The following is a 21,358-nucleotide window of genomic DNA, read 5'->3' on the forward strand; positions in this document are numbered from 1 at the left end:
TGTTTGTAAGTGGAAGTGCCTGGAAAGGCTGGAGACGATCTTTATCAGCAAGCGGTCAACCTTCAGGCACGATGTGACATACAAAGTTCATCATATGGTTAAGAACAAGATGATGTTGAAAACACTCTTCAGTGTGACAAGGACTGAGTGAAACTCTGATTGTTTCAGAACGCTCATTAAGTCACTGTGGGTTTGGAAACATTATGAAGTGGAGAAGGATGGATTCCTTCATTGTACTTTGTGCCATCCTGTATATCTATCCAAATTCCAACTACCCCTTTTCTCTGGTTACAGAAGCTGTATTGCCTGAGTTACCCTTACAAGTGTGTCACACATGTGTGCTAAGCATGCAGCTTCAGTAGATCATTTGGAAGTGAGTGGATATTCTGGAATCAGAATAACATGTGCTTTAGAAACGTGTTAACTCAAAATTCACCAGTAACCTCCACACAGAATTTCTGTACTTTAAAATACAAAAAAAAAAAAGTCTGTTTATACAAAGGCTAAATATTTCTGTGGTAAGGAAGAAAATACTTTTAAATTTATATCTTTTCAAAGGACTGTATACTACCTGTGTATACCATACATTGTGAGAATCAAATTAAAATTGATATGGTCATCTAAAAGTTAGTCTTTATAGTTTAATATATTAGTGTTATAACTATTAAAAACAAGAGAAATAAAAGCAAATACCTCTTGCTTTTTGTTCCACAGTCCATGTAAAGTCAGAGGGGAATGCCTTTTCAGGCTGCTACTAGAGGTGAATTTCTGTGAACAAGAGACAGCATTTAAAGTTGATATGTGAATGTTACAATAATGTACGCTGTTGAACTTTTTGCAGCAAAGTCAGTGAAAGTCAAAATCAAGTTGAATAAGAAGGATGAAAAAAGTCGGGAGAAAGGAAAAGGCAAGAAGAGGCAAAGCAGAGCAAAAGCCAAGCCTGTCGTGAGTGATGATGATAGTGATGAGGATCAAGATGAAAATGTAAGTTTTGTTCAGTGAGACTGTGGAAGTGGTTGCAGTGATTGCGTCTCTGCCCTGTCCTACTTGCTGTCAGAATTCTCAACTATTCATGCTTAAGCACATATTTAACTTGTAGTGATCATCCTGAGAAAATTGGGTGGGGGTGTTAACTGTACTGAGTGTGTTTATGAGATCTGATCCCAGTGCTGGAAGACAAGAAGTCTAAGAAGTTTGGATCTTATTTCTTCAAGCTGTTCCTACATTCATTGAACCTTTAAGTCTCATGGTCTGTTTGCTTTTGTCCACAGATGAAAAACTTACAGCTTGATTATTTTTTACCTTTGTTTTAGTGGGTGCTTCTATTATTGCAACAAATGAAAATAGATGTCTTGCCAATTGTTCTTAAATGTCTGGATAGAAAGAAAGAGCTGGTGTTTCTTGATTCTCTGTCTTTCCTCTCTAAAGAAGTCTACAGCAATTAGATGAAATTTCATGAAAGAGAAATACTAGATAACACAGTACCTTTCTTCAGGCTATCTTGATTTGTCACTTTGTCGTATTTCTTCCTTATACTTCCTTTTATTTTTCCTTCTTTAACAAATTCCACAGAATAGCTGGAAAGAATTTCTGACTTGTCTTGTGTCTCTTACCTCTAGGACCAGTCGGAAGCAAGCGGAAGTGATGATGAGTGATCCATAGGGTTTATTTTCTTGGCAGAACTGACCCCTTCCCCTTCTCTTCTCTTTTCTCCTGTTTTACCCAGTGAATTCTTTTTGTCAAATAGACATCGGGTTGTTTCTGTATTCTCATTCTCTATAAATTAGCTTTAGGATAGTGCCAGACAAACATATGATATCATGGTGTAAAAAAAGGCAAAAAAATGTAACATATTGTGACCAAATGGGCCTCAAAAAAACAACAAAGAAACCTTTTGAGGGAAAATGTGGGTTGATAGTATATTTCTATGGGCTGGTTTTGACTTGGTGATGGTTTGATTGTGCCTGGTTTTATAATTTGATAAGGTTTTTTTCAGTGGCATCAGAAAGGCAACAAAAAAAAAGTCTTTTGTAGCATTGATAACCAGGAGAAGTCATTCAAAGCCACTGGTTATTTTCTTTTTCATCAGGCCGTTTTCAAATTTTTTATTTGTCCTGTATTGGTTTTTTACACTGTGGTACATATATGCTACTTTGTTTAATAGCTTCTAAATGTTCAGTAGTTAGCTTTCATACACCTTACCCCATATACATTTTTCCACTTTATGCTTGATGATCTTCAGAAAAAGCCTTTTTGAATTGTATCAAATTTATGTCTACTGTAAACTTTGCTTAACTTTTTTTTTTTTTCTCTATTAAAGAAGTTGGTTTAAAAACGCTATTGAATATTGCAATCTATATAGTGTAACGTATGGCTTCTTTCATCAGACTGATCTTCTATGTTACCAATGTGGATTATCACCTTTTCCCTAAAGTGTACTTAATCTTTGCTTTCTTTGCACAATGTCTTTGGTTGCAAGTCATAAGCCTGAGGCAAATAAAATTCCAGTAATTTTGAAGAATGTGGTGTTGGTGTTTTCCTAATAAAGAGATGCGGCCTTGTGTTACAAGTTCCATAAAAATATTTTTGGAATAGCAATGAGAGAGCAGGAGTATCTCCTGCAGAGAAGTCCACTTTGGTCCTTCCTCAGTGTAAAATGCAAATATCATAAAAGTATCTTCTGAGATGGAGGGAAGTTATGTGATACATGTTAAAGAATAATTAATAAAATTGAAGTAGAAGACTGGTACCTTGAAATAAAAGCATAATTCATTACTTATTTACAATTAAAGTGATAAAGCAATAATTTTTTTTTTCCTTTCTGGAAGTATATATCCATATGCCTTAGTGGGCATGAATACATTTAGTCATGCAGGCAGTCAGACCACCCAGTAGTCAGTTTATTGAAAGTCTTATCTTGAGGTATCACAGTGGTGATGCAACATGATGCAGTAATCTAAACGTTTGAACTATGTATTTGCAGTTAACATTGCTACTCTGCAAAATCAAAACTTAGATTTGAGCATATCTTGTGTAAAAAATGTACAAGCATAGAAGCCTCTTTGTAAGCAGAACATTTCTTTGTTATATGAACTTCTGAGAGTGTGTATCCAATAAAGCTCTTCATGCTGCCTTGCAGTATGTTAACTGTTTCAGATTTCTGTAGCTCGCTTGAAGAGTGATCAGTAAGTTGGACTGGTGCCCATTTGATTATATTAGCCCTGCACTGAGAGAAGTCAGCTTTCCTTAGCTTCAACAATTTCAAACATTTTATTTCTAGTGTGAATTGAAGACCCAGTATTTCACAGAGAGGTTTCATTGATCGCAGAGGCTCACATTGATGCTACCAAGTGTCTGAAGCAGCACTGCAAAGAATAAAGTCCTGGTGGACACCAAGTGAGCCAACAGTGTGTGAGCCAACAATAAACATGGGCCAACAGTGCATTATTTTTGCAAAGAAGGTATCCAGGACTGTATTAGGGGGAGTGTTGCCAGCAGGTCCAGAGAGGAGATCCTTACCTTCACCTCAGCACTGTTGAGATGTATCTGGAGTGCTTTGTCCAGTAGCGGACTGCATCTGAAGAGAAGACATGGACATACTGGAGACTCGAGTCCAGGAAAGGGATACTGACATAGTTCAAGGACTGGAGCACATAACATACACAGGGAGTCTGAGAAAGCTGGCACTATTTAGCACGAAGAAGAGTGTGCTCAAAGGCATCTTGTTGATGTGAATTAGTTTTGGGAAAGGGAAGGTGCATGGAAGGCAAAACAAGGATCTTTTCAGGGCAGGACCAAGAGGCAGTGGGCACACACTGAAATCACGGGCAGTGCCTCTGAATATTGTGAACCTTCTACTTTGAAGGTGACTGAGCCCTGGAACAAATTCGCTATAGAGCTTTAGTCTTCCTTGGAGATACTTAAAAGCCACCTCTAAGTGGCCCTACTTGAGCAGAGGGATTGGACCAGATGACCTCCAGAGGTGCCTGCCTATAGTCCTGTGATTCTGTGATGCAGGATAATTTAGTTTTCAGTGACAGTTTCATAAGATCATACATTCCATAGAGAGATGTTATTTTTTCCCTGCAAAATGAACCAAATCTAGTAACCTGTTACGCATGACAAAAATCATATAGTGGCAGTAGGCTCCAGTCACTGCTGGCCTAGACTGGATTTAAAAACTGACAGCTTGGATATAAAAGGCACAGTATCACATTACCCATCCCCAGAGTCAGTGATGACTTTGCAGTGACCCAGTTTCATTTATTTTTCAAGAACTCATTATTTGCAGATGAGTGTTTAGCTGGATAAAGAAAATTAACTAAGATGCAGCACTTCTGCTGAAATTGAAAGTAGCTTTGGGTTTGGTCAATAACTAAATCATATTTTGATACCAGTTTGCATGAAGAAATACAGTTGAATTCTTACTGCAGTTTCTTTTACCAGCTTTAAGTAATTCCGAAATATTTTGAATTTCCTCTCTGAGTTTCAGAAAACCCCCAGAAGACCTGCAAATATTTTTTGGCATTAAAATAAAGTAGATTTAGGATGTAACACATGCTTATGCCTCCACTGCTGTTGGTCCTGTTATTTTGCTTAGGATTTTAATTCATTTCTACCAGAGTAGAATTTTAATTGCTATCTGGCTGTTTCTCTGTATGAATTTAATGTATTTTTCAAGATGAGTTGTTTTCCTGGCAATCTTAGTACATTACTTTACAAAGAAAAGACAAAAAAGGTACTGGGAAAATTGTTGTCATGTGTAACTTTCCTAATTGTTTACCAAAAAAAGGAGAAAATCTTTACTTAAGTTACAAATCTGTGTTTAAGGTGGAAATATTTTCTCCTTTACAGAATTCCCTCTCTAGTACAAAGTGACAGGCAAAACACTTGAAATACTGAGGAAATCTAGCTCATTTCCTGCTGCAGTTTCAAAAATAGTGTAATAAAATTGGAAATGGTGTAGCTTGGGCTCTGATGAAGACAAGAAAAGTGAAGTAAATAAAAGATGTTTTCTTGATGCATCGGTTTCTCCTGGGAAATAGGCAGCAGTTTAAGTGGGCCAGATGAAAAAAATTTAACATCTTTTATACATTTCAGATGCTATTAATAAAATTTATTTTCCCCTCACATCTTCTGAAAGAAACAAAGAAAATACAGATTCTTCTCATCATTGATATAAATGGCTTCCTCCTTAAATATGTCTGGTCCTCAGTGCAAAGTATTTCTCACTCCCTCAGCTCATGAATGAAGCTGACGACCCAATGATTGTAAAGGCATGAAGACACAGCAAATGCTGCCACAGCCTCTCTGCACACTGAGACAGAGGCAGAGCTGATGCAGTGGTAAGTCTCAGAGTTGTGTGCAGTTACTGAGCTGTTGATACATGCTCAGTCCTGCCAACTAGCTGAGCATGAATAGCTCTGTTATTAACGCCCAAGCTAATGTCACTTCTTCATGAGTGCTTGGATGATCAGGTTTACCAAACATAGTCTAGCCTGGAAAACAGAATACTAAAAACAGGACACGGAATATTAAAAAAAAAAAATTAATCTTTCATAAAGGGATTTTTAGGCTGGTGTCTTGCTTTACCCTCTGTTCATTTCCTGGAAAAACCTCTGAAATATTTTAAAGTTCCTGCAGTTTTTGAGTAGGGACTTCAACTGTATGCTGAAACATAGGTTCAGAAAAGGAGCTAGCAAAAGTATTTTATGTGGTTGTTTTGATCTTAAAGAGGAAGAGGAAGCAGGTTCAGAGTAGGTAAAGAGGCAAGTGATACAATTTTGACTCCTTTGCATTTGGCTTGTATATTATTTGAGGAGTCACTCATTCCTAATCCTTCTGTGCTGAAAAAAGGTGTAGAGGTAGGTGAGACAAAAACAATAAGCAAAAAGTGTGAAACAATTAGCATTTACCTAATTCGGTTTTGATGGAACTGGACATTTCATTCAGCAGGGACAGAACTTTAGGACTGTGCAGCCATATGAGTGTTTAAACAGCACGGACCATGTTTGCACAGGGGGTAACTTTGTTAATTATGTTGAATGAAAATGCCAGGGAGGATTATCCAGAGGTAGCCTCCCTATTCTCTGTGAAGTCAGAAAGTATGTTTTATTCAACAGTTATTTAAACATGATGCAAAACAAAAGTTCACTGGAAGTTGGTGCCTCATTCTCTCTTATTTCCCCTTAACAACCAAGAGCTCAAGTGAGAGTAGGTTGGTGCAGACACAACAGTACTTTCTTACGTAGAAGTCATATCTGCTCTCCAGATGCTACTCCTTGTCTCTCCATTAGCTTGAAGAGAAAGCTACAGTGTGGCAGTGTTTACCATATTTTTGACTTTATGTTCACACAGAGATTGGTATGTTGAAGAACATACTGAAGTTCGTGCCTTGATCAGATGCTGTTATGTATTCTCCTGTCTATTCTAAAAAGCTTTTTATTTCAATCTGTGTGGTGTTTTTCCTTCCTTGTTATATTTGTGACCAGAGCAGACACACTAAGAACAAAAATTTTATCCAATTAGATGATGACAGCTTCTGTTTTCTTCCCCTGTATGCCAAGTTGCTGTCAAAAAGGCTGAATCACAACAAATTGCTGCAACATGAAGTTACTATATTTTTAGAGGGACAAGAAAACTTGTGTTGTAGATTCATACACACAACAAGGACCATTTTTATAACTTCCAATTTAGGTAGCTGTTTTGCTGGGTTTGTTCTTGGTATTCAGTGTCATGTTTTCATGCACAATCCATTGTTGCGGTGACATATACTGGTGTTTCATTGCATTTGTCGCTTTTGGTGACATAAAGGGTTTAAGTTATGTATTGCATTATCTGCCACCTGCAAATACAAACTTTACATCAGCTATTCTCATGCCAAGAGATGGAGATAAAATCAAGAGAGGACCCTAATACTAAGACATTAATTCATTGCAAGCGAAAGATAACTATTGATATGCCAGGTGTAATTTTTTTTTCTTCTCTGAAACAGACATGGCTTCTAGTAGAGGTGAATTAATATCCATTTGTATTATTTGTATTATGGTTTATACTCCATTTTGCAGTACTAGTATCTGTTATGTGCATTCTCCCCTTGGCTTCCAGCATAGCTTCTCTTCTCTCCACATTCCATTGGAATAAATTTTGTATGAACGTGAGTGCCTTACAGACTTAAAGAAGTCAGTGCTTAATTGTGCAGCATTACTTCCCATCTCCTTTGTCATTCTAACTTGAAATGAGAAGAAGGAGGAAAAAGGCATTGCCTGGCAATTCACTTAGAATTTTGCTTTTTCTGTGACCAGAACACCTTGTTTCTATTAATGCAGTTGTCTGGTGACATAACCCTAGGGACATTGTCAGTGCTCCTGCACTTTTAGAAGTTTCTTTGAGTTATTCTTATGGTCAAAGAAGAAAGCAGTGAAGCTGAGCATATCAGACATTCTGCAGATGTGCAGAAGACATTAAGTGTTCCATGTCAGTGCACTTAAGCACTCAGAAGTAGTAAATAGGTACTTAAAACTGCAGTTAATTTCAACTCCATAAGGGACAGTCTAACCAAAACAAGAACATTTTACTTCTGCTTTAGAAAACCTTACTAGACCAATTTCCACTGTATCACTTCATTGAATGTAACTTTTTGTTCAGTGTCTTCATGCCATCTTCTACTGTTTCTGTTTAATAGTAAAGATTTAAATCATAGATATTTTGAGTAATTACAGGAAAATTATTCATCCTGGAGGGTGGCCAATGTGATGCCCATCTTCAGGAAGGGTCAAAGAAAGGTTGGGGGAGCTACAGGCCTGCCATCCTGACCTCAGTGCTGTGGAGGGTTATGGAGCAGATTGTTTTGAGTGCCATCACACAGCATGTACAGGACAACCAGGGATCATCGGGCTCCATCAGCAGAGGTTTGTGATAGGCATGTCCGGCTGTACAACTTGATCTCCTCCTTTGACAGGGTTACACAGGGAGTGGATAAGGGAAAGGCTCGGGACGTCATCTGCCTGGACTTCGGACTTTGACAGTGACTCCCACAGCATTCGCTGGGAGAAGCTGTCAGGCCATGGCTTGGACAGGTGTATTCTGTGCTGGGTAAAAACCTGGCTGTATGGGACCAGAGATTGGTGGTGCATGGAGATATAACCAAGCTGGTGGCCAGTGACCAGTGGTGCTCCCCAGGGCTCTGTACTAGGGCCGGTTCTGTTTCATGTTCTTTATGGATGATCTGGATGAGAGGATTGAGTGCACCCTCAGTTTGCAGATGACACCAAGCTGGGTGGGAGTGCTGACCTGCTAGAGGGCAGGAAGGCTCTGCAGAGGGATCTGGACAGGCTGGAGCATGGCTGAGCCCAGTGGTGTGAGGCTCAACAAGGCCCAGTGCTGGGTCCTGCCCTTGGGTCACAGCAAGCCCAGGCAGTGCCACAGGCTGGGGCAGAGTGGCTGCAAAGCTGCCCCAGGAAAAGGCCCTGGGGGTGCTGGTGACAGCAGCTGAGCATGAGCCAGCAGTGCCCAGGTGGCCAAGAAGGAACTGGACATGGCACTTGGTGCCATGGTCTAGTTGATAAGGAGGTGTTTGGTCAAGATTGGACTCTGTGATTTTTAGAAGTCTCTTTTCCAACCTTAAAGATTCTATGATTCTGTTAATTTTTTCATTATTTCTAGGGAATCTGGAGGATGCATAGATGCTGTTAGCAGGGTCCATGCCTCCATAACAGAGTCAAAGTACATTGCACTAGTGATTTCTCTGAGATGCATAGGTTAAACAAAACAAAGCAATACAAAACAACAACAAAAAACTCAAACAAAAACAAAACAAAACAAAAAAACAGAGAAAGAAAAATTAAGGGGCAGCTTGTCCTAAATCTGGTGAGCTATTTCTACTTATTGGCCAAAAAAAAAAAAAAAAGGCTACTACTGTCCCTTTGTCCAGACTCAATCCAAAGCATCCTCCCTGTTTCCAGAACATAAATGCCTAGTTCAGCTGACTTGAGACTCAGACACCAATCTGTAGGTTACGAGGAGAAGTGTGAATATATTACTCACAACCATTCAAGTGATGGATTTTTTTTCTTTCTGCCATGCAGTGATTCTGTTATTCTGACTTCTTCTGGGGCTCATGCCCTTGCCTTTTCCAACTGTGCTGTCTTGAAAGTTCTCACCTGAGACATTGCTGGAATGATGAACATGAACCTTCAGTGCACTTTTTTTAACCTTAGTAATATGAAGAGCTACAGAAACTCTGTAACCCTTCTGCAAAGGCTGCATCCACCACAGACATAAACATTTTCAGGAAGATCACACACGTATTAGTTTTCTGCTCACAGAAGGGCTGGAGTGTATGGAGCTCACATTGTCAATGCCACAATTGTGGACTTCTGGGTAACGATCTGCAAACAATGCAGATGTCATTATGGGAGGCTGCTATAGACCATCCAGCCAGGATGATGATGCTGATGAATTACTCTTTGAGGAGCTAAGAGACACCTCTTAATCAATTGTCCTTGTTCCTATGGGAGATTTCAACTTGGCAGATATTGGCTGGGAATACCACATAGCACGCACAAACAGGTCCAGAAGATGGGTAGAACTCCTGGATGACTGCTTCATTATACAAGTACTAAGAGGAAAGAACTAGGAAAGGTGCTCTTCTTGATTAGTTGTTTGCCAAACAGAGGGGGTTGTGTTAGTTGAGATTGGTGGCTGTCCTTATCCCAGCAACCATGAAGCAATCTGGCTCAAAATCTGCTGACAGAAGGAAAAGCGCCAGCAAAACCTCCATTCTGGATATGAGGAGAGCAGACTTCAGGCTGCTCAGGGAATCAGTCAGTAGTGTACCCTGGGAAAATGCTCTGCAGCTGCTGGGGTCTGTCAGTGCTGGTCACATTTTAAGCACCATCTTCTAAGGGCATAGGAAGAGGCAATTCCCAAATGCCAGAAGTCAAGCAGGGGAGGCAGAAGATGTTTAGGAGGTTGAACAGGAATCTTCTTTGGGAGGTAGAGGCAAAAAAAGAAGGTGTAGGCTCAGCAGAACTAATGTCGGGTGATGTGGGATAATCACAGAGATGCTGCTCACCACTGCCCGGAGAAAATCTGTCATGCTGAAGCTCAGCTGGGGATGAAGCTGGCCACAACTGAGAGGGACAATAAAAAGAGGGGTTTTAAACGCATTAATAGCACAAGATAGTGGAGAAATAACTTTGTCCTCTTAGAGGATGAGAACAGTCACCTCACAAACAAGGACATGGACATGGCAGAGATGTTTAATGCTTCCTTTGCCTCTGTCCTCAATGCCAGTGATGGATTAATGGGCCCCAGGTCCCTGAGTTGGAGGACAGTGGCTGTGAGAATGATCAACTCCCAGTGCCCTGTAAATCTATAGGGCCCAATGGAATTCATCTGAGAAGACTCAAAAGAGCAGGCTGATGTCATCACAAGACCTCTCTCTATGATTTTCTAATGGGCTTGGGAATCCAGATAGGTCCCAGTTGACTGGAAGCTGGCTGATGTCCCAGTTTTCCAGAAGAGCAAGAAGGATGAGCCTGGAAACTCCAGGCCTGGCAGTCTCACTTCTCTGACTGGCAAAATTATGGAGAATACTATTCTGGGAGGTATTGAAAAGCACCTGAAGGACAACGCAGTCATCAGTCACAGCCAACATAGGTTCATGATGGGAAAGTTCTGCTTGTCAGAATTAACCTAACTTTATGACAGAGTAACCCACTTACTTGATCAAGGGAAGCCAGTTGATACAATCCTTTTGGATTTCAGTGAAGGTTTCAATACTGCCTCTCACAGGATCCTTCTGGACCAAATGTCCAGCACACAGATGGGTAAACACATCAAGTACTGGGTGAGCAAGTGGCTGATGGGTCAGGCACAATGCGGTGGCATCAGGCTGGTGACCTGTCACTAGTGGGTTCCACAGGGCTCTTTCTTAGGCTCTGCACTCTTCAACAAATTCATAATTACTTGAATGCAGGACTTGAAGGGACATTATCTAAGTTTCCAAATGATACAAAATTGGGAGGAGCTGTTGAATCCCTTGAAGGTAGGGTGGTCCTGCAGATAGACCTCAATGAATTAGAGGGCTGAGAGATTACCAACCATACAAAGTTTGGCAAGGGAAAGTGCTGGATTCTGAATCTGGAATGGGACAGCCCTAGATATGCAGACAGACTGGGGAATGAGATGCTGGAAAGCAGCAACACAGAGAGGGACCAGTGGGTCCTGGTTGATGGCAAGTTGACCATGGTCAGCAGTGCCCTGGCAGCCAGGAGGGCTACCCGTGTCCTGGGGACATCAGGGACAGCATGGCCAGCCAGGCAAGGGAGGGGATTGTCCTGCTCTGCACTGGGGCAGCCTCACCTCAAGTGCTGGGGCAGCTCTGAGTGCCACAGTGTAAGAAAGATACAAAACTATGGGGGAGTGTCCAAAGGAGGGCCACAAACATGGTGAAGGGCCTTGAGGGGAAGCCCTATGGAGCAGCTGAGGTAATTTGGCTTCTTCAACCTGGAGGAGACTGAGGTGAGACCTTACTGCGCTTAAAACATTTTTGTGAGGAGGAGAGGCACTCTGTAGTGACCAGTGGCAGGACCTGAGGGAATGGCCTGAAGACGTGTTAAGGGAGGAACAGGGTTGTCATGGTTTGAGCCTGGCACAGAGCCAGTGCCCCCCCATGAAAATTCCTCACCCTGGTGTCTGCTGTGAGATGTGACCAGGAATAAGCAAAACAGGCTCTAACTTAAACATAAAGAACACTTTATTACTTAAACTACAGGAAAATAGGGAAAGACTATAAGGAAAAGAAAAAAAAAAGAAATTGAAAACCTTACAAAAAAACTTTCCTCCTCCCCACTCCCTGACTTTCCCAATCCGATACATTCTCCCAAAACACCAACTGCCCAGCCCGGCACGACACTTTAGTATACTCAAACTGCAGTTCATGAAGAGGAAAGGAGTCCTTCTTGTTCCATAGGCTTCTCCTGGAAACACACTGAAACCTCGTGTGCTTCCTTGTCACTTCGGCACCGCCCGGAAAAAAGTCCTTTTGCCGCTTGTGACATCTTCCTTCCATGCCCAGTGCTCTCACCACTGAGACATGGCCAGAGCTGCTTTTAGGGTTGTCTTTCAAGGATGCCTTGTCTCACTCCAAAAAAGGCACAGTCTCTGCTTTGGGACATCTGTCCCCCCCATATTTTTCCAACCCCCTGGGGCCGGGGGGTCCTCACGAATGAACCCTCCTGGTTTTGAGGCACTGCCTCCCCCTAAATGCAGTCTGTGTCACAGGAACAACTGAGTCTATGGCCACAAGAAAAGTCCAGCCAAAAGGCCACTCCAAATCATCTCTCCCCATCCAATCATCTCCACGTTCTTCGGGCCAAGTCCTTGTCTCATGTCATCTCTTATCTCCCTTCTTATTCAGCTTCGAGGAGGATTAGCATTTTTGCAAGGCCCCAATCATGAAAGAAAGGGTTAAAAGTTTTCAGTCTTTGTCTGTCCTGGGACGAGATGATACTCCCACACGTGCTGCTGCTGCGGCCGGCCGGGCTGCACCCTTTTCCCCCCCCCTTTCTCTTCCTGGGCCGGCTGCTATCACCGCCGACTCTCCCTCTCTCTCCTTCCTGGGGGGGGGGGGGGGGGGGGGCTGGCTGCCCGATGTCTCGATGTCTCTTGGGGCTCCTCCACCCTTCCATCCTTGAAGGCCCCTCACCTCCCATCTCTGTCCAGGCCCCGGGCCTACCGCATGGCTGGCCCTCCCCCGCCCAGCAGCAAGGCTGGACGGGGGAGAGATCTGACCTCTTCACAGCGACGTCCCAAGAGACAGTGCCAAGGCCAGTGCCCTGCTTTTAACCCCTGTGTATTCTCGGAGGTGTGTCCAAACCCCACTGGCTACACTAGGTGCCAGTCTCAAACCTAAAACTTTCATTGGTTTGACCACAGCTTCCCAGAATTCCCACTCCTTCCTGGTCAAACCACCACAAGGGTCCTCAAGAAAGGGGTCACCAAGCCTGACAAAATTCAAGCAGCAATTGCACAGTGCTGTCAGGCACATGATGTGATTCTTGGGTTGAATTGGACTTGGTGATCTTTGTGGGTCTCTTCCAACCCAGTGTATTCTGGGATATAAACTTTGGAGTGAGAACTAATTCAAAGCAGCTCCTCTAAGTTAACATGCTTCCCTGTCTGAAGCATGAAGATTAATAAAAGGTAAACTTACCTTTGGGTAAGCCCAGCTGTGTGAGTGGGCAGCTCATACCCTTTCAGAGCTCTGGTGAGTGCCATCTCATCCCCACCTATCACATCCCTGCTGAATTCAGCAATAGCCTCACTGGCTGTTCTGCCTGTGTCAATATTCCTCAGATGACAGTGCTGCCTCTTTCTTCCAGACTAGTTTTTTAATAGCTTAATGTCTGTATAAAAGAGATTCCTGGCCCTTGGAAGCAGTCATAACCTCAGTGAGTATCAGACAGTCACAACTGGCTTCCTCAGTGCTTTCCAAGAGTACCAGGAGAAGCCCATGTCATGCTTTCCCTTTCTGTTGCTTGCTGCTGTAGATCCTTTAATGTAACTATGTAATCAATCAGAGTTACATCAGGTGAAATCACGGACACTATCCTACAAAATAACAGAGGCACCGTCTGCACTGGTGGTAATGGTGTCTCTCATCTGTAGCCACCTCACCTTTCTGAAGTCCATCAAATATTCAACAAGGGGTTGTTCAGCCTTTGGAGCCATTGAGCAAAAAGAAATCTCGAGTTATTTTTAAACTAAATGAGCTTGCACAGTAAAATGTTTTTAACTCATCCCAGAATTGCTTCTGTCCAGACACAGGATGAACAAATATTGTGCCCAATAGTGACAGCTTCATGAAAAGATAACTTTAAACTCAGAAAAATACCTACCATACACAATTCACAGTTATCTTTTCAAAAATAAAAGATTACTCATATGACACCACTTCGCACTTTGTTGCTCAAAAAGAGAGTGAACAGTGCTCTGTGAACTTGCTAAGAGAGTGTCTCCAGTACATCATGCATCATAACCTCCTATCATCCCTCTCAAACATGAGCCCCCACCTCAGTGTCATGGTATACTTTGGTGTAAAGCATGGGGATCCATCACACGAGAGGTCTGTTTTGTGTCTAACAAGGTCTAACAGCATACCATGTGATATGACTACAGCAGTCAGTCTCGAAAAATGCTGCACAGATAAACATGAAAATTTTAAACCTTAGTGCTACAGAAATGTATAGAAATAGTCTTCTGTGAAAAGTGTAAACATTTCCAGGAAGGTCACACATACTTTACCTTTTTACATATTCACTGGTGGGGCTATTTTTCCTCCTAGTTTTCCCTGAAAGTACACTTTGTCTCACATAAATGTACCAATCGCCTTCAGACAGCTTGAACAGCCAAGTCAGTGCCAAGGTTTGCACTGGACTCAGTTGTATCACAGAATCAGAGTATTCTGAGTTGGAAGGGGCCCACAAGGATCATCAGTCTGACTCTGAAGTGCATGGCCTGTACAGGGATCAAACCTGTGACCTTGGCATTATCAGCACCATGCTCAACCAACTGGCAGCAACCCATCAACTGTGTCCTAAATTATCCTTCTGTGCACAGGATTGAATTTTTCCTTTGATAGCAAGGACAAATTAACTTTCCTAAGGGCAAATCTGGGGAGACTTCTAAAGGAAAATGAAACTGAGCAAGTGAGGAATAAGTAGAAAGTTTCAAAACTACCTATATTCACAACCAACAAAGTAATTTTTGAGGTGTCTACTGAGGCATTCTGTGTCATACATCATCTCTTGCTCTATGACACAGAAATTAATTTCAGCCTCATGGCAGGCCTTACAAACACACCTTTGGATGGCTATGAGGAGCCATGTTAGTCTGTGTAGCCTCTGAAAGTCACCTCTGGCCAACATCGTCTTTCCATTCTAGCAAGGAGCTTCTTCATCACTGAAGACAGCACAGGGAAATTTGTTTTCTCAAGCAACTAAATTCGACCACATTAAGCAACCTTTGCCAGGAGTGCTCCCGCCTGGGAGACAGGCAGGCAGAATTAATGTTAAATTAAACCCCTGGTCCTATTTATGTAAGTCTTAATGCTTGCAGATTGGAAACAGAATGTTTGTTGTGGAAGGTACAGAACTGAACTTTCATCATTTGCTTGTAAGTGATTGGGTACCCATGAAAATAGTTTGAAATCTGAGTGGGAAAAAACACTGTTCCAGGCTGTAGGAATATATCATTCTTCATGCACTTCAGTCATGGATCTTTTTAGTGCATCTCAATCACTGACAAGTTTGCACTGAGGTGCAGAAATTCAATAGGAGTTTGAGTTATTCTGTCAATACCTAATGTAAACAGCAAGCAGATGAAAAAATAGTAGTAATCCTTGTCTAAATAAATCCAGGCTTAACTTCTATTTCCTCTTGCTTGAGCTGAAGCTATCATTAAGCTACCAGGTTCAGATCTTATTATTGTTACTTGGAATCTTGCAGTCACCTGTTTTTATTTTTATTGAACAGTATTTCCTTCTAATTTACATCTACATGACTGCTCCTACTTTCATATGAATGTTATATATAAGGTCCTTCACATTGCCTTTCTTCTGTGTCCTTTGCAGACTCATGCAACAGCTTTGGAAGGCAACTGTCTGTGGCAAGGATTAAAGTTTAGTTTGGGTTTGGGACTTAATGCTGTCCCAAGATGAGTGCTGTGCTCTTGCCAGCTCACATGCTTCTGCAGAGTTTTGCTGGATCCCAAAATTAGTATTTCAAAGATATAGGAGAACTGGGAAAAATAATAGTCAATTAAAAAAAAAAAAAAAAAAAAAAACAGAAAAACCACTCTCTCAGAATACACACTGAAAGGCATTAAAAATCTATTAAAATTGGAAATTGGAAGAGGCCTTTATGCAGTCAACATGAGCATGCAAACTATGACACAGGTGGAATCATTAAATAGAAAAGATAATTACCTTTTTCTTTGGAAAAACTTAATTGAAAGTCTTAAAAAGTGGTCTAGAAGTCTTCTTGCCCAATTGTTAGCTTTGATGTTTTGCTTATGTTTCACTGCTTTCCATAGAATAGAATAGAATAGAATAGAATAGAATAGAATAGAATAGAATAGAATAGAATAGAATAGAATATTTCAGCTGTGAGGGACCTACAGTGCTTATGTTGCCCAACTACCTAACCATTTCAGGGCTGATGAAAAACTGAAGCATATTGTTAAGGATGTCCTCCAAATGCTCCTTAAACAATTACAGGGTCAGTGCATCAACCACAACTTCTAGGAAGGCCATTCCAGGGTATCATTGTGGTAAAAACAAATGCATCTCTTTCGTGAGCTCTAAAAGACCAAGGTAGAGTACACCTCCCAAGAATCCTTGTACAGCACTGGTATACCTCAAGCCTAATGGGAATGTCTGAATTATATAAAATGCAAACATTACCAAAGAATATTGATTTAAGTGACAAACAAACAAACAAACAAACAAACAATATCTTTAGTCATGTAAGTACTTTGCTTTTTTGGGGTTTCACTGGGAGAAATATGCTTTGCAATAATATTTCCTTAGACAATCCATCAGCTTTTTGGTTTTATGATGGCGTGATCCTGAGTCTAAGCACATACATAGCAAAGGAGCACATTTATGCCATTTCAGGACATTAGAAACATAACCCAGATTTTGTTATGTTAAAAAAACATTAAGAAAACATCTAAAAACTTAAAATGATGTTGTATAAAACAAGGACTATTGCACAAGGATAGTATTTCATTAACAGCCATGAACTTCAGAACTTTGGGATTTTTTCTCCTTGTCAATTAATGCAATTGGAACATATTACAGGCAGATGTTAAGTCATGATTTGAAGCCTCTGAGACATTCAGTGTTCCTGGAGCAAAGGAATGAGCTTTGAAAGAAGTGAAAATGAAGATCAGATAAAAGGTCAGGGAAGCTGGGAGCTGCAGGTGACAGAAGAGCAGGCTCATGACAGGACTTGGTTGTGGGACATGGCCACGGTCATGCTTAGATACTGGCCCACCGGCCATGGAAGATCAGTGGGTGCCATGGCCAGGCAGGGCTCACTGGTGACACAGCTTAAGCAAAGACCAAAACCAAGAGCCCCACTTAAAAGCAGCTTCCAGGGCAAGTGGAGATGATCTCTCTTGCTGAGGCTTCAATACCTCAGGGTCTGGTTTACCAAACCTTTGGAGTTTGGTTTTTTTTGGTTTTGGTTTTGTTTTTCCTTTGAAAATAGAAAAAAATTGTTCATGTTCTTTTACCTTGTCCAGCAAAAGATGCCAGCAGGGCTTCTGTGTGTGAAGAACAAACCAAGAGCAACCCCTGGTGGATGCCCTCTCTCCCCACACTGTTCTGGCACAGGGTGGGGCAGTCTGAGGATGCACGCAGTTCTTGGGCTCCTGGCTGCTGTGAGACAATGAGGGAGGCGCTGGTTTCCCAGAGCTCAGGGAGAACCCCACCTGCAATCAAATATTCATGATTTGGTTCTAGCACCAGGTAACAAAACAGAAAAGTCAACTCCAACTGCCTTCTCTGTTTACACCTTCTAGGCTTTGTTGTTAACAAAATATTTTGCTGGTACAGAATCTTTCATAATGTCTATTTGAACCCTCTCACACACAGTGCTACCCTGGCTTTCTTAGGATGTTTGTAATTAGAAGCCTAAAGTGAAGTGAGACAACACAGCATAATAAATTAATCTGTACTACTGAATCTGGGTGCAAGAATCCTGTATCACTGAATTTCTGGAGAGCTCTATCCTGCACAATCAAGCGCAGGCCAGTGAATGTGCATAATTTGTACAGATGAAGAAGTAAAGTGAGACATGATCATGCATTCTCTGAACAAACCCCCACTATTAACAACTCACTATTTTGAGGTACCCAAGTACCAGGTCCTTGAAAGCCAAGCTAGAAGGGCTGTTTTAAAACACCTCCTCCTCTGGAGGGCAGCTGTGTGTATCAACAGGGTGATTACTTCAATCCAAAGTTTTACATCTCTGTGTGCAGATGAACTGTATGGATGAAAATTGCTGTTCAACAGGTAGGAAGAGAGTTTTCTTTAACTGTCAGTTTTTAGTGTCTTCTTCCTTATTTGCTAGAATATAGTATCTGTTTCCAGGGAAATGGATCTTTAGCAGAAGCAAAAGCCAAAAGTTTCAACACTGGGAAGCAGAGAAGTGCTGAAGTCCTCAAGGTGAGTGTATGAACAGAAATCACATTTAGGGGCTCTTAACTGGAATTTTTTCAGCTTACATTAGTCCTGGGTTGTTCCTGACTACTTTCTCTCTTCTCTCTGTTGCTTGTCCTTGAGTCCAAAAGGAAAAGGTTTTCCCATTACTGTCATCTTTTTCACTGTCAAGGCAGCAACAGCTGCCTTAATGCAAAAGCCAACCTGTGAAATATATTTCTTAACTCAATCAGTAATTTCAGATGATCATTACTTCTTATTGATTCAGTCTTCTTGCTTTTAACGTAAAAAAGCTTCTTGTGTTCTTGAACTATACAGAACACAAACCTTTACTTAATTTCCAAGAAACTCAAAGCCACCTTACTGTGTCAATACAAGAACTAAAAAAACCATTTCTTTCCTTACTTGCGGGCCAAAACAAGCTGAAATATTCCATCTATGACAGAATTCCATCTGGTGTTTGACCAAGGAATAGTGCAGCAAAGCTTACCATTGTAACTTACAGAGTTCTTAAATCTTATAATGATACAGAAATCTGAAATCTCAGAAAAGAAAGGGAAAGACAATCTTTTTCTGCTTCTCCTGTTTTTTCAGTTTATAGTCTCTAATGACTGGAAAAAGATAAAATCCCTGCAGACATCCCTGCCCAGAAACAGCAGCCTGCACATGGATGTGGGTCACCACCAGCCCTGGAGTCCCACCCCATGTGACTTGGTACACTCTGCTGAATCCTGTGATGGGATCCCGCTGTGTTCAGCAGGATCTTCATTCTGCCTGTGTCTTAATTAGCTGGCATAATACAGTTAGCTGACATTCAGATCTTGGAAGAGCCTGTTCAGGCTGAAAGAAGTTTCTTCCTGTCCAATTGACCTGGAGTCTGGAAAGAAGTAGATCAGCTGGGTTTTTTTCTGACTACAGCAAGTCATTCAAATAAAGTTCTTTGTTTGTGTCAGTGTTTTTGTCCCTTAGTGCCAACTAAAGCCTTTCCGGGAGGTCTGTAAGTTTTCTTCTGTATGAAGTTGGCTTTCTTGAATATTTATGCTTATAGCTGTATACATAAACTAATTAAGAAAATAAATTAGGTCCATAAAAACTTTTCCTGTTAGGAGCCACAATAGTCCTGAATTTTCACTATGCATTTCTGCCCAAGCTTCATCAGAGGGTTTGGTTTTCTATTTTTGTATGAATTCAGCTGAATTGTTTAATTGGGCCTTATATGCAGGTGTCTTTTTCTCTCTCTGTCTCTCTCTCCTTTTTTTCCTCTTAGGCTTTCTTGCAGCCTGCCATTTCTCCTGCTCTGTCCTCTTCTCACACTTTCCCATGAAGTAAGTGGCTTTGGGAATTAACTGATTTAGTTTGGCATCTTTGGTCAGCATGGCAGCCTGGGGCTGAGCAGGCTTAGTGCTGAGTCTTTGGAGCATACACGGAACATCACCACCAGACTGTGACTCATTGAAAGTCACCGTTGTGTAAAGGCCCTGTTGTTGGTCCTGCAAGGGGGAATTATACCTCAGATAGCCTTGCTTTTGCCATATCCTCATGTTTAGGCATTTTCATTCTTAGCACAGGTCTTAAAATTTTCTTCTCTTTACAGTGGAACTGGCAGTGTCTGAAAGAGTGGAGTTTTAGCAGTTAAGGAATTAAATGGCAGGAATATCCAGTCCACACTTCCTTCCTGGCACTTCAGACAGCTTTTCTGTACCTATTCAATTCAGTTTAATAAAGAATTGCATTCCCACTAGGTTGAATATGATGGTTCAGTAGCCTACATCATCGTGTTGAACTCCTGGTTTTTGTGCCCTATATGGCTTTCTCTAAGGAAGCTACAGCTCTTTTCTGATGATGAAGACATGAAAGCTAGGGGAAGGAATTAAAGGAATTTCATCCTTAAGTAGTATTTTTGGTCAGTGGAATAAAGTGAAACTAAGATTTAGCCCCTGTGTCAGAGTGTCCAGCTGATTGGATGTCGTACCTGTATGCAGAGGTGCCTCTTTCCTGGAGTCCAGTTCATAAGCTTTATGGATGCCTTAACTGTTCTAACTGCTCTGTATTTGTAGTCCATCTTTGTATGAGATCTATTGTTCTTTCTAGTCTGCAGTCAACCAGATTTAATAAAACTTCTGAGTTTCTTGTGGAATGTGATCTCAGGAGAACCCTACAATGTCTCTATGGCAAAGTTAAGCCAAATAAATCCTAGAGTTGTTTGCAACACAGGTGAAAAAGAGGTTCAGAAATGTAGCTATTGCGAGGATTACAAGACTGGCATGAAAAGATAGAGATTCCTAGACTTTCCTTAGAGATCTCTAAGGAAAATGGATGACTGAATGTTGTTCTGCAAGCCAATGAAGACCTTGGATGGTGATAAATGCAACAGACAGGGCCAGCAGGGAGCAGTGGTTTGTGTAGACGTACACAAGATGGTCCAAGAGCCTTTTCAAGAGCAGCATAACTGTCACTACAACAGCCAGTCAGAGCCTGACATGAGCCTGTGTCTGTAAAGTAACAGACTATTCTCTCCAAGAGGAAGTGTTTTACTTACTGTGCTTTTGCAGCAATAAACACCATTTTCAAGACATTTCCAATGCAAGAATAAACAACACTGATCTTCCCTACACGGATCAAGAAGCCATGGAGCAGAGGTGCTTGGCTGGACCTGATTCTTACAAACCAGGAGGAACTGATCAGGAATCTGAAGATCAGAGACAAGCCTGCTTGCAAGAACCATGATATGATGGAGATTAGAACCCTTAAAAGAGGGAATAAAGCAAACAGCAAGGCCACCTTGGACTTCTTGAGAGGAAAATTTGTCCACAGATCTGCCTGGAAGAATTCCATGGGATATGGCCTTGGAGAGAGAAAGAGTCCAGGAAAGCTAGTGGATGTTTAAGGTTAATCTCCTCTGAGCTCAAAAATGGTCCATGCCAACAAGCAGAAACCAAGCAAAGAGGGCAGAGGATGAGCTCCCCACTAGACACAGACATAGAAAGAAAGTGTACTGGAGGTGGAAGTAGGAATAGGTGTCAGGAGAACTGCAGAGGTGCTGTCTGGTTGTAGAAATTGTCAGGAAGGCCAAAGCTTATTTGGAAGTGAATACGGCAACACATGTGAACACCAGCATGGAAGGTT

The 21,358-nt window shown here is 41.5% G+C and overlaps 1 protein-coding gene across 3 annotated transcripts in view; it reads left to right on the forward strand.

Moving 5' to 3' along the window:
• SMARCA2 (SWI/SNF related BAF chromatin remodeling complex subunit ATPase 2) overlaps window positions 1-2,521 on the forward strand; it is a 116,925-nt gene extending 114,404 nt beyond the window's left edge. For all 3 annotated transcript variants that reach the window (XM_005488275.4, XM_014267972.3, XM_026794301.2), the window contains 2 exons: window positions 842-984; window positions 1,620-2,521. In XM_005488275.4, the coding sequence (XP_005488332.1) occupies window positions 842-984; window positions 1,620-1,655 (179 nt within the window). In that variant the 3' untranslated portion in view covers window positions 1,656-2,521. The remainder of the gene's footprint in view (window positions 1-841; window positions 985-1,619) is intronic.
• The last annotated feature ends 18,837 nt before the right edge of the window (window positions 2,522-21,358 follow it).

The sequence above is a fragment of the Zonotrichia albicollis genome, chromosome Z (genome assembly GCF_047830755.1).
Source record: "Zonotrichia albicollis isolate bZonAlb1 chromosome Z, bZonAlb1.hap1, whole genome shotgun sequence".
Taxonomy (NCBI): Eukaryota; Metazoa; Chordata; class Aves; order Passeriformes; family Passerellidae; genus Zonotrichia; species Zonotrichia albicollis.